General features: G+C 61.6%; 1 protein-coding gene across 1 annotated transcript in view; it reads left to right on the forward strand.

Moving 5' to 3' along the window:
* The window catches only part of GAREM2 (GRB2 associated regulator of MAPK1 subtype 2), a 44,237-nt gene that overhangs the window by 27,080 nt on the left and 3,574 nt on the right, over positions 1–13,583 (forward strand). The window contains exons 3-5 of the mRNA XM_084622971.1: positions 8,036–8,166; positions 8,800–9,951; positions 12,933–13,096. Of these exons, the coding sequence (XP_084479097.1) occupies positions 8,036–8,166; positions 8,800–9,951; positions 12,933–13,096 (1,447 nt within the window). The remainder of the gene's footprint in view (positions 1–8,035; positions 8,167–8,799; positions 9,952–12,932; positions 13,097–13,583) is intronic.

Raw genomic sequence — 13,583 nt, forward strand, 5'->3', positions numbered from 1 at the left:
CCTCGCAAACAGGGCCTGTGGCCTGCGGGTTTTGTTTCGCGGCTTCTGTGTGGGACTGACCCTGGGGGCAGGCTGTGACACATGAACTAGGAGCGGATGGCGCAGCTGTTACCTTGGCCTGGGGCGAGCCGGGTTTGCTCCGGGTTATGGGGTTTCCGATCTGCCCAATGGCGCATCACAGAGCCAGGTGCTCGCCCTAGCTGTGGTGCTGGGGCCAGGCAGGGTCACTCAGCCTTAGCTTAACTGGTCACTGTGAACTATGGGCCTTTTACTCTTGACTTCAGTGGGAGCAGGGCTAGGCCGATGCAGAGTGCCTTTGACCCCCGCTCCTCCCAAGTGATGTCTGCAACCACATTAGCCCCATGCAGCATCTCCCTGGAGATACGGCAGCTCCACGCCCGCAGCATTCACTAGGGCAAGGCGTTGCCCAGGCCCCTGAGTGGGGAGGGGTCAGCGGGTAACGCAAGCTGGGAGGGTCTGTGACTCCCCAGCTCCCCGGCCAGCCGCTCACTCCCGCAGGCCACCTGCCTCACCTGCCTGGGCCCTGTCCCTCTGGGTTGGTGGTGCATGCAGCAGCTGTTGCAGTCCTGGGCAGGGCGGGAGGTGAGGGGCCGCAGCCAGCCCAGAATCTTTGCCGGATCCCCACGGACGCCAGTTGTTTACATTTTGCATTTCACTTCTCCTGGGGCAGTGACGCTGGGCTGGTCAGTTTCACGCCGGGTTTATCCTCCCTGTGACTTGCTGGTACCATGGCCTGATGCTGCTCTTGTGTTTTGGGTCTCCAGGGGGACGGGTTAAGCTCAGATCCCTGCAAACCTTTCTGCCTCTCTGGCTCAGTCGTGTCTCTTAGAGACCAAAGCTGAATCCACATATAGAAAAGTTTTTAATTGCAAGGCAATTTAGCCCTCAACACCCTCCCCCTCTTCCTCCCTTTAATCCTGAGGGAAACCCCCCTTCCTCCGCTGCGCATGGAGGTTGTTTTCTGTGCCCACGAGGGAGGACCCATTTTAAAACAAGGCCTTGCTCTTTGCCAGCTGGCTGGTAATTGGTTCCAGCCAATGGACGGACATTGGCTGTGATTGCATGAGAATCATTAATAACCGGTCTCCCCCCGGCTCTGGTGCTAATGGAGGTGACGGGGCTGGGCCGGGGCCTGCAGCACTTCGGGGGAGGCAGTAGTTTACCCCAAAAAATAGATCCCTGAGGAGTTTGATTACTTTATTTCAGAAAACAGTTTGATGCCTCTAGCAGGCGTGCCTGGTGCTGGGGAGCTGATGCCGTGGGCCGGTGGCCCAGACCCACATGTGCGAGTCAGGACTCCTCTGTGTACCCACATTCACTGAGACCAGCAAACTCATTCCACGTGTGACTAAACCGGGATTTGAACCCAGCCCCCTGGCAGAGAAAGGCTGGGACCGTCAGCCAGACATTAACCTTCCCAGCCCTGGGGATGTTCCAGCTTAGCTGGGCCAGGCTGGGACCTCTGAATCTGTGCAAGGTGGGTGGGCTGCAACTCAGCCAGGGCTTGGAGCTCGTCAGTAACCAGCAGAGCCTGGCAGGAGAGGGTCAGAACCCGGGGGTGGGGATCAGTCTCTCCCCTCGGCCAGTATGGTCCGCACATCCCAGCAGGAGCTCAGCCCCAGCTGTCACCCTCCACCCCGTCCCCACCGTCCATCCCCGGCATGCGAGCCCTGCTCCCCCAGCACAGTTCGTTCCTGACCCTCTACGGGAAACCCAGCACCCGTGTGTTTATGTGCGTTCCCCCTACGGGTGGGGAAGGCCGATCTGTGGATCTCTGGGATCCTGGCCTGGACACCAGAGGGGACCAGACCCAGGTGGTGATGCTGGCTGCTTCCCCTGGGAGATGGATCATGGACTCAGGAGTGGGTGTGAAGATGGGGGCGGGGCGGGCAGGGAGGGAGGCCCCCTTCTGGTGGCTCCAGCCCCCCAGCCGCGATCCCCCCATACGCACGCCGGACGAGGGGCGGTTGCTCTCGCGCGTGGCTGGCAGCGGTGCTGGGTGGCCGGTGGCTGTCGGGCTCAGGGGCAATGCGGTGCCAGAGGGGGCTCTGCCCGTCAGCCACCCCCGGGGCCGGGGCTCTGGGCTCTGTTAGAGGGGGCAGCGTGGGGAGGGAGCGGAGCAGGCCGAGGCAGGGCACAGGGACCCCCCCACGCAGCCCGTCGGGGTGCTGCGCCGGGGGTGGCGGGCTTGGGAACGGAGCCGCATGCAAGCGGTTTCCATGGCAATGGGATGTTGGAAACTGCCAGGGAGGGAAGCCGAGGGTGTCTGGGAGCGGGAGCTAACGCTGCTGCCTTGGCGGGGGAAGGACCCCCCCCGTGTGCCCCCCCCACAGTGTGCCCATTCCTGTCTCTGCCGGGAGCAGACAGCCCCAGGCCTCGCCAAGGTTGCAAACCAAAGAGACCCCTGGGAAGCCCTTCAGGTGCTGGGGGGAGGTGAGGTCTGTCTGTCCGTCCTCCCACTGAACCAGCGTGTTAGGGGCTGGGGCGCAGATCTCGGCTGTCCAGGGTCAGGAAAAAACGGTCTCGACTCGGGGCTGGTTGCCGGGCAGCGAAGGTTCCCAGATGGCACGGCTCGGCCTGCTGCCCGCCTGGGAGCCTCCCCCCTCTGGGCAGTGCATTTCCTGCCAGTCACCCGCTGCTGAGCCATGCAGAGCGAGTGGGTGAGGGAGCCCTGTCGTGGGAGACCGGGAACCAGTTGGCATTTGGCATTTCATCCTGGGAGCGGCAGAAGTTGCGGGGCTTGGGCTGGGCTACGTGACCACACTCTGGAGGGGGCTGGAGGGCGAGGGTGATGGCAGAGGAGATGCTGAAGTGGAGGGAGGGAGTCAGAGAAACCCCAAGCTTTCTGGGCCCAATCCTGAAGGGCACGGATCCCCTTTGTAGCACTTCTGCACTGACCCATAGGGTCAGCCCTCCCTCGTCTTGATCTCCCTCCGGCCTGCACAGACCCCGTCTCTGCCTCCATGGGACCCACCCTACCCCCAGCTGCTTCCCCTCCATCCGTGTCATCACAGTGGGCAGTAGAGAGCCAGGAGCTGCCGTGTGGCCGGGTTGCCTGTTCCCCTGTTGGCTCTCCTCTAGGCTGGGGGGCTGTGGGCATGGGCTCTCCTTGGGTTCACATGAACTCCAGGAGGTCCCAGCCCAGGACACAGAGGTGGGGCAGCCCTAGCAGAGGCCTGGTGCTGGTGTGTGATGCCCAACATTGCCCAAGAATATTCCTCCCTGGGTTAGAGCCCTGCTTCCTCTTTGCTCCCCAGGCGCGACTGAGCTTAACTGGCCCAAGAAGCCACGCGAAGCGAACACTAAGGCTGCAGGGTCTTGGGGAACCCAGATTATCCACCTGTATGTGTTGTCGGCAGCGTTGCTGCAGCCGTGTCAGTCCCAGGATGTGAGCGAGACACGGTGGGTGAGGTGATATCTTTTACTGGACCAACTTCTCCTGGTAGAAGGGACATGCTTTTGACCTCCACAGGGTCTTCTTCAGAGTGTCTGAGCTAAACACAAGGTGGGACAGACTGTTAAGCACAAGTGGTGCACTCGTGCCGCAGGAGACCACTTAAAATGAAGTGGGCAAATGTGGGTTAGCAGGCAGCAGGGTGTGTAAGCAGCCTCGAAACCAGTGTTTCTGCTAAGTCTGTGGTGTTTAGTGTCCAGCAGCTATGAGTTTAAGCTCCCAGGCTCATCTTTGGAAGGTGTTGTGCAGGTGTCCTTTGAGGATGAGCACTGAGAGGTCAGATATGGAGCGATCGCTTTGTGGAAAGTTCGCCCACAGGTGGTGGGGTGTTGTTGTCTTTTGTCATTTTTCTGCATGAGTTCACTTGAAAACGTAATGTTTCTCTGGTTTCACTCAGAGAGTTGTTGTTGGGACATTTGATGCACTGGTTGTGATACACCACGTATTGTGATGGGCATGTGTACGGCCCATGGATCTTGAAAGGTGTGTTACAGGGGATGTTGATCATTGTATCCATGATGATATGTCTGCAGGATTTGCATTTGTTGTTCTGGCAGGGTCTGGTGCTGCTTTGAGTTGGTGGGTCCTGGTCTGTGGGGAGCTTGCTTGGAAGGATGAGTTTGGCGAGGTTGAGGGGTTGTTTGAAGGCCAAAGAAGGGGCTCAGGAAAGATTTCTTTCAGGCTGTAGTCCCCATTGAGTATGGGTTGTAACTGTATGATGATATCCCGTTTGGGTTCTAGTGTGCAGTGGTAGGTGACGACTAGAGGTGTGTAGTTACAGGGGGGTTTATTTCAAAACTGAAGCAAATTCCCTCAACGTATTTGGATGGCCCATTCCATGATCCGATCTACTTCTCTGGTGGAGTGTCCTTGTTTGGAGAAGGCTGTTTTGGTTGCCTTAAGATGTGTAGCCTGGACTTTCTCCTCGGAGCATGTTCTTTGGTATCTGAGTGCCTGGCTGTAGATAGCAGATTCCTTGGTGTGTTTGGGGTGGCTACTGGATCTGTGGAGGTAAGTGTGGTGATCCAGGGGTTTCTTGTATACAGTCATTTGTAGGGGTCCATTGCTGAAGCTGATTGTGGTGCCCAAGCACTTGATGCTGGTGCGGGAGTGTTCTAGGAAGAGTCTGATGGAGGGGTGGTGGTTGCTGAAGTTGTGGTGGAAGCCTGTGAGGGAGTGTGGGTCGTCTGTCCAGAGGATGAAAAGACCATTGATGTATCTCAGGTACATTGTTGGTTTTGTTGTGCATTTTTACAGAACTTCTTCCTCAAGGTGGCCCATGAAGAGGATGGAATATTGAGGAGCCATCCCTGTACCCATGGTTTGGAGAAAGTGTTTGTTGTTAAATGTGACACTTTTGTGGGTGAGGATGAAATGAGTGAGTTTGGCGATGGGTGTGGGATGGATTTCCGAGCTTTGTCCATTGTCTTGCAGATATTTGAGGCAGGCAGCAATGAAGGATGTCGGTGTATAGGGAGGTGATATCCATGGTGGCGAGGAGGTGTTCTGAGGGAGTTTGTTAATGTTTTAGAGTTTCTGGAGGAAGTTGGTTGTGTTCTGGAGGAAGTTGGCTCTCTGTGTGGTGAGTAGTTTGAGGATGGTTTCTCAGAGTCCTGTTCAGTAAGAATGCCATGGCCAGATATGATGGGTCTGCTGGGGTTCCCTTGCGTATGTATCTTGGAGGGTCCCTGGGGTGGCTTCATGGAGGATGAGGTTGTAGTTTTTCTTGGAGTTGTCTGGAGAAGGATTTGACGGTAATTCTAAATTCCTGTGTGAATTGTGATGTGGGGTCTTCTGTGAGTTCTTTATAGCAGGGGGTGTCACAGAGTTCTCTGCTAGCTTCGTTGATGTAGTCATCATGAGTAAGGGCTACGATGGATCCCCCATGTCTCTAACTTGTATGTGTAACACACTGGTAAAGTGAGTGCTGTATCTGCCCTCTAGTGGCTGCTCCACAACAAGGGTAACAGCCCACTACTGCTGCCAGCTGAGGGAGTTACTCTGCTGAGCTTCAATGCTGAGGATAACAGCCTACTACTGCTGCCAGTTAATGGCATTACTGCATCATGTACAGCTGCCAGCTAAGGAAGTTAGTGCCTCGGTACTGAGAGTAACAGCCTACTACTGCTGCCAGAGAAGCAAGCTACTCAGCTGTGCTTTGGTGTGGTATGTGTGTATGTTGCACACACACACACACAAGTATATATGCTGGAAGTTCTTGCACACTTGTCCAATCAGGAAAGGGAAACCATCCTCTGTGGTTTATTTGACCAGTCATGAAGAAGTAACAGGGCTTAATTTTTTGCCATCAGTGCACAAAGAGCTCTGGGCCAAATGAACCCCACAAGAAACCAGCTTATGGAGCCAGTAGGTGCCCAGGGATATTCGCAGAGGGTGAGAGGGGCAAAGGGGCCTATACCAGGCCGAGGTGAAGTCCCACGTCCGCCCAGAGGCCTGGCAAACTCTGGGCCCAGATGAATTCCGATTGGCTCGGAGGGGTTGAGAGCCAGCTGCCGGGCTGGCAGCAGAGGTCATGCTGGAGAGCAGCGGATCCGCTGGGACTGTCAGCTTCCCTCGGCGCTGCTCCGGGTTGTGGTCAGCACGGAGGCATGTGCTGGGCCTGGGGGGCTGCGTCACACGGATCGGTTCTGTCTAGCCAGCCAGGCGGATTGGAAGTGTGCGTGTGGGGAACACGCCATCGTCCCTTACTTAGTGCCGTCACCAGAGCTGCAAGTGCCCCTCTGCTCCGGCACAGGCCCCGGGCTGCCCCTAACTCCTGGATCTCAGCGGCTCTCCTGGAGGACGGGTGTTAACTCATTAGAAAGTGTCTCAGCTAATCAGAGGAACAACTTTAGCACCCCCCCCCGCACCCCCTGATCATGTGGCACTGGGGGGCACGGGGGGGGGCCTGGGAAGCACATGGGCACTGAGGGGTTAAGGGGGCTGGAGCGGTGTCCCATTGCCCCCTGTTGGCAATGGCTGTGTATTACCGTGCCTGCCTGCGGGAGGGGGCTGACCTCAGGTCTGCGCTCAGCGAGCCCCCGGGACGTTGCCCGCTCTGCAGCCTTTGCTGAGCAGGAAGTGCTTGGCCGTGGCCCATTGATCCAGCCAGCCCTCCCTCTGCTCGGGGATTTCCTGCTCTCTCCCCACGCCATGCCGGGGGCGGGGAGGTGGCTTTCCCGTAAGCCAGCTGGCCTCTTCTCTGTCTGCCCCCTTCCCTATGGCCAGGAGGGTCCCTGGGAGGAGAGGGAAAGGGCTGGGCAGGAGTCAATGGGCTTCGCTGGGGTAGGGATATAAATCATGGGCCAAATTTGGGTCAGTGGAGCTACCCGAGGGATGGGTTTGGCCCCATGGCCCTGCCCTGCCCCATAGGCCCTGTTAGCCTGGGACCTTCTGTCACGGAGTGTGGGGGAGTCCAGGCCCTGCACCCCTCTTCCAGGGATTCACTGAGACTCTGAGCCAGCCAGTAAAACAGGAGGTTTATTGGACAACAGGAACACAGTCCACAACAGAGTTTGTGGGTGCACCCAGGACCCCTCAGTCAAGTCCTTCGGGGGAGCAGGGAGCTTAGACCCCAGCCCTGGGGTTCCCTGCGTTCCTCCACCCAGCCCCAAACTGAAAACTAAACCCCCCCAGCAGGCTCCCACCTGCAGCCTCCGTCCACATTCCCGGGTAGAGGTGTCACCTCCCCCTCCCCCTCCTGGCTCAGGTGACAGGCTCTCAGGTCTCCCATCCCCAGGGCACATTCCCAGGTCAACACTCCCCCCTCCCTGCTGTGTCACATCCTCACACCTTCACCCACCTCCCAGCTGTGGGTGTTCACCTGGTGCCTGCTGACGGGGGGCTGGACCGTTCCTCTTCTCCCGTCATCTCTCTGCAGCTCTGGACAAGCTGTGTCGTGTCCTCCCAGCCCAGGGCTGTACCAGCAGGGGGGATCGTGCGAGGGCCGGCCCGGGCCGGCCCGGGAGCGTGCTCCCAAAGGGCACTTCCCCATCAGTGAATGCACCCGCCTTGCATCTTCCCGGCCACCCTCTGCGCCGCTCTTGCAGTGAGCGTGGGTCCTGCAGATCCCGAGGGCACCAGCCGTTGAGCCCTGGTGGGGTGTTGGGCCCCCTCCGAATGACGACACCCTGCTTTACTGGCCTCTGTACCCCTGCAGCCTGAGGAGGGAGGGAGACCTGGGGCGACCCCGTGAATAAAGCCTGGGGCAGGAACCCCCAATATTTGCACTGAGGGAACCCCTCCTGGGAAGGTGGTGGGTGCAGGGGTGCTCAGTGCTGCCTGCTGGTGTTTCTCATGGACGGGGCCCCTTGGCCACCCCCGGGACCCCTCTGGGGCTGGCTTCGCATGGACGCCCTGGGCTTGCATTGTCCGTGTGCAGACATGAGCTCCCCAGGCGGCGATCCGAGCGGCAGGTGATGCTCCCGCGCTGCCTGGTGGCCACTGGGTCAGACCCACGCAGTGGTGGAGCTGGGACCCAGGGAGGGGGCTAGGGCTTGCCGGGCTGCATGGGGCTGGGTCTCTTTCCATTAACTGGGGCTTTGGGCTGGGCTGTTGCAGGGAAGTTTAAGCTGCTGGACCAAGACCGGGACGTGCGCGAACCCGTTCAGTATTTCAACAGCGTGGAGGAGGTGGCCAGCAGCTTCCCGGACCGCGTCTTCGTCATGGAGGCCATCACCTTCAGCGTGAAGGTCAGCGCCATGCCAGTGCTGGGCTCACTGCCCGCCAGCAGGCCCCCGGCGCTGGGCTGGCTGGGAGCAGGTCCCTGGGATCCGCCCAGGGACCAGGCAGCCAGCGGGCTCTGGTCGGGGCCAGGTGCGCAGGAGGCCTGCAGGGAGCAGCGCTGGGATCCTGGCACCGGGGAGCCGCGGCCTTGGCCCGCTCTGCTCAAGGCAGGCGCCTGGTCCGGCGCAGATGACTGGAGAGTCCTGGGCATTTGGTGTCCTGTCCCATGGGACCCAAAACGCTCGTCTGAGCCACAGACATGGCTGGTCCCTTCTTGGGCCCCTGCAGCCCCATTCACCCTCTGGGGCCCGTGTGTTTCCCAGCCCTGTGGCCCCCCTCACGGCCCGCAGTACCAGCCACTTCTCTGGCCCCATTCACCCCCCAGGGCCCAAGTGCTTCCCAGCCTCCATGTCCCCCGGTGCCAGCCACTTCTCTGGCCCCATTCACCCCCCAGGGCCCAAGTGCTTCCCAGCCTCCATGTCCCCCAGTGCCAGCCACCTCGCTGGCCCCACTAACCCTTTGGTGCCCCTGTGCTTCCCAGTTCTCATGCCCCCACTTCCGGCCCTGTTAACCCCGGTGCCCATGTGCCCCCCCGCCAGGTGGTGTCCGGGGAGTTCAGCGAGGACAGCGAGGTCCACAACTTCACGCTGCAGGCGGGCGACGAGCTGACGCTGATGGGCCAGGCCGAGGTCCTGTGTGCCAAGGCGGCGAAGGAGAAGTGGCACCTCCCCACCCTCCTGCGCAAGCTGGGCAAGGGGAGCCCGCTGGGCAGCAAGCCGGCGAAGGGCAAGGTGCCCTGCCTGATCTGCGTGAACCACCGCACCAACGAGAGCCTCAGCCTGCCCTTCCAGTGCAAGGGGTGCTTCAGCACCCGCAGCCCGCTGGAGCTGCAGATGCGGGAGGGCGAGCACACCATCCGCAGCATCATCGAGAAGGTGCGGCTGCCCGTCAACGTGGCGGTGCCCGGCCGGCCCTCGCGCAACCCCTACGACCTGCACGCCATCCGCGAGGGCCACTGCTACAAGCTGCTCAGCATCATCTCCAAGACGGTGGTGCTCTGCTGCATCCTGCGCCAGGAGGCCATGGTGCCCTTCCACTTCCTGCTGCTGAGCGACATGCCCCGCTTCGCCCTGCCCCAGGGGCTGCTCTGGGGCGACCCCCAGCTGGAGAAGCTGCTGCGGGACAGCGCCGCCCTCTGCCAGGAGCGCTTCGACCCCGACGAGTACTCCAAAGCCGTGCGGGAGGCCAAGCCCGACCTGCCGGAGGAGTGCGCCAGCCCCCGGCGCATCCGCCTCTGCCTGCAGGGCTGTGCCCACGAGGAGCTGGCTCCGGCCTTCCAGCGCCTCTCGCTCTGCATCTACAGCGGGGGCTCGGCCCACGCCCCCGAGGACCCCCTGGCGGTGCCGGGCGGGCAGGCCCCGCAGCTGCTCCTGCCCCGCCATGAGCGCTCGGCCCCGTCTGAGCTCCCCGACTCGGAGCGGGAGTACGTGACGCCCGACTGGGCCGAGCCCGAGTTCAGGACTCAGGAGCTGGTGGAGATCCCCTATGAGGAGCTCTGGGCCAACCAGAACCCGGATGACTTCTCGGAGCCCAGCGGCAACCCGCCGGGGCTGGGCAGCGCCAACAAAGGGCAGCGCGACCTCATGTCCTTCGCCGCCTCCTCTCCACTGGGCTCCCCCCACCGCCCCGCCCTGCGCGGGGAGGAGCCCGTGGGCGAGACGCCGCCTCCCGTCCCACCCAAATCCGAAGCGGTAAGCGATCCCTTTGGCTGTCGGAGTTCTGCCACCTCCATGAGCAGATAACGGCCTTCGGCCCCAGTACCTGGGTCTCTGGGCGCCCCCAACACCCCATGGGAAGGGCCCCCTCAGCACCCACACCCACGATCCCTGCACTAGACACAGAACCGGGTTGTGCAGCTCAGCCAGGCTCCCCCAGCAAGGCAGCGGCAGAGCCAGGGAGGGACCCAGGAGCCCTGCCCGGCCTCAGGTGCCCTAGGTTGGGTGAAATTGTCCGTCAGTCTGTGCATCTTCCCTGCACCCAGTCGCTGACTCCAGACACGAGCCTCGGCCTAATGAGCTGTCAGCCAAGCGGACCCGGGGCCAGGCAGCCGCACGTGACTTCTGCCAGCAGGGCGCGCACCCATGGTGATATCCTGCTAGGTCAGAACAGCCCCCGCGCTGGGGAGAAGTGGGGTGGGAGCAATGAGATCCTGTGGATAGGTACAAGGGGGGAGCAGGGGCTCAAAGGCTGTCACAGCAGACGTGTGTTTTAAGGACGGGGGAGAGGGTGAAGGCCTGGCTGGCCTCGTGCCTTGCGTAGGCCAATGTGCCCTCACTTCTGCCAGCCGCGGGTTTGCTCCCTTGGCCTCCAGGCTCAGGGCAGAGCAGCCCAGGGGTGGTGGCTGTGACTCATGGCTGGGAACGCCCTGGCACCGCTAGCTGGTGGCAGGGGCCCGTGCCTGACTCTGGGTTCGTGCTCTCCGCCGAGCCCCGGGGACCTCTGCTCCCGTCCCTGCGAGCTGGGGAGAAGCCAGCTGGGCTGGGCGTGGGGGGGCCCGTGGGGCTGGGCTCCGCACTCAGAGCCCGGGGCTCTAAAGGACTCAATGCCCGGCGGACTGAGCTCTTCTGGGCATCCCGGACACTCAAGCCGGCACAGCTGGGCTGGGAAGTGCTTGGCTCTGGCTCTCTCTCCATCACTGCCTCGGCTGAGCCTGCTCCCGCTCCCAGGCCCTTGGCTGGTGGCTCTTTGGTAGGGGGGGATTCATTGCAGTGATGGTAGCACCCCCAGCCCAGGCCGCTGCTGGCACACACTGCGAATGAACTGAGGCTCTGGGGGGGCTGCGGTGAGATCGGCTTGGCTGCCGGTCCCCAGGGGAGCAGACAGGCTGGGGGAGAGCAGCCACATTTCCCAGGGCCAGCAAGCAGAGGATCGTCTTAGATTGTAATCTCTTTGGGGCAGGGCCTGGGTCTGTACAGCTCCGAGTGCGCTGGGGTCCTGGGCCCGGATTGGGGTAATAAGCCGGTGGGGTTCTAAGGCTATTGCCCAGGTGCTAAGAGATGCTGGAGGAATGACCCCCTCCTGGATTGTCAGCAGGGTTTGAATCCAGGACCTCCATCACCTCCGCCAGTTGGGGGAAAAGAATAAATCCGACAGCTGGTAGCAGTAGTAGGCTGCTATCCTGCAGTGGACCAGCCCCTGGGGGACGCCAGGATACCGCCCCTATTGCCAGTAGGTTACTCTGACATCCCCTGTTTCTATGATTACTGGCCGTGTGCAGGGGCCGAGTGTCACGGAGTCCCTGGGCGATGCTCTGGAACTGCTCCCCATGAAGCCAGGCAGGACTCTGGGGCAGTCGCCTTTCTATGAGCAGCCTGTCTGCAGGACACACAGCTCCCACCTTCCTGGGTCTGACCTCGGAGCATTCAGCATCCTCTGCCCCTCCGTGTGCTTCCCACAGCGAGTCTGCCCAGGCGGGGTCCTGGGGAAGCCAGAGGGTCCTGCCCCCCAACTCCGCAGTCAGACGTGGCTCTCCGCCAGCCAGTAAAACAGGGGTTTATTAGACGACAGGAACATGGTCTAAAACAGAGTTTGCAGGTGCAGAGAACAGGACCCCTCAGCTGGGTCCATTTTGGGGGGCAGTGAGCCAGACAACCACGTCTGCCCTTCACTCCATGTCCCGGCCAGCCCCAAACTGAAACTCCCTCCAGCCCCTCCTCCTCTGGGCTTTGTCCCTTTCCCCGGGCCAGGAGGTCACCTGATTCCTTTGTTCTCCAACCCTTTAGCTCTCACCTTGCAGGGGGGAAGGGCCCAGGCCATCAGTTGCCAGGAAACAGGGTGTCGGCCATTCTCTGTGTCCAGATTCCTGCACACACCTGCCCTCTAGGGCTCTGCAACGACCATACACCCTTACCCCACCCCCTAGAGACTTAAGAACTGCCTAGGGGAAACTGAGGCACCCCCACACTATTCAGAGGAAATATTAAGAACAGTCCTGCTTCGTCACACCGAGGCTGGATGTGTGATTGGCTGGGGCACGGGGGGTGTCTTTGGGGTGAGATGGGAACCCAGAGCCTGGCTCTCTTGTGGCCGTGGGGCCCAGTTTTTCAGTCTTGGGGCAGGATCTGGCCTATCGTGCGTCTCCATCTCCCTGGTCCCAGTGAAGGGAACCCAGGGGCTGCTCCAGCTCAGCCGCACTCCCGGGGGGGCTCCTCGCGCTGGGAAGAACCCGCTCCGCGGACAGGCTCCCGAAGGGAGAGGCAGGGCCCTGCTGTTATGCCGGGGTGTCAGGCGGGCTGAGCCCGTGCCGTCCCCGCACATCCACTGCCCCCGCCCCGCCTGTGGGCGCTTTGCCACAGCTGGGGACGCCGCAGGAAAAGGGCCGTGCCCAGACCTGAGCCGAGAAGCCCAGAGAAAGTTCCTGCCCTCTCCCTCCCTGCGGCCCGTGGGCTGGAAGGATGCAGGAGCAGGACCAGTCCGGAAGGCACCATCACTTCCCAAAGCCCGGCTATCCCCCGGGGGGGTTCCTTCCTGGTGCCGGTATCTTAGCGGTAACAAACCTGGCAGCCTGGCACCAAGAAGCCAAGCAAGGCAGGGCCCTGGGGGACGTTCTACTGTTGCATGGCGGGGGGGCATTCAGGGCAGGGGTCCGAGCACTAACGGGCGCCCAGGGCTCGGGCGGAAGAGTCCATGCTGCTCTCTGCTCTCTCTAGCCCCAGCTCCTCGTGTTTTCCAGGTGAAGGAGGAATGCCGCCTGCTGAACGCCCCCCCCGTCCCGCCCCGGGGCAGCCGGCCCCACGCCACCTCCAGCCCACCCGTCCCCCTGCGCTTCCCAAAGCACCAGCCGGCGCACTCGCCCAGTCCCAGCGTCTCGTACTACTCAGCCGGGCTCCACGACGCGTGAGTGGGGGCTGCGCCGGGGGAGGTAGTCCCCGGGGCGGGGCGGGAGGCGGCGAGGCAGCGCCCAGGGCGGTGACTGTGGCTGGAAGTGGCGGCTTTCTCGAGGCCTGGTCAGCGACGCCCTTGGCCCTTTTCACAGGGGCATCAGAGCCCGTGTCCTGGCCGCATTCCAGCCTGGGTCGCCCCCGCCTACATCTCCCCTCTACTGCCCCAGCTCTGAGCCTCCTGCTGCCGCCTTCCAGCCCAGCGGTGGCTGCGTGTCCGTGACGGGGACGGGAGCACCGCCTGGAATTGGGGAAGGGCTTTGGGAAAGGCGGGTGGGAGGGGGAGGCAGGCCCAAGTAACATACAAGCATGAGATGCTCTTGATCGAGGGGGAGGGGTTACCTTCTCCTATAGCCCCACCCTCACCCCAGGAGGCCCCGCCCATGCGTGGGGAAGCCAATCACATGAAAGCAGGACCATAGACTCCGATAAATGAGGCATCG

Source organism: Lepidochelys olivacea, assembly GCF_965140295.1.
Source record: "Lepidochelys olivacea isolate rLepOli2 genome assembly, chromosome: 3".
In the NCBI taxonomy this organism is placed as follows: Eukaryota; Metazoa; Chordata; order Testudines; family Cheloniidae; genus Lepidochelys; species Lepidochelys olivacea.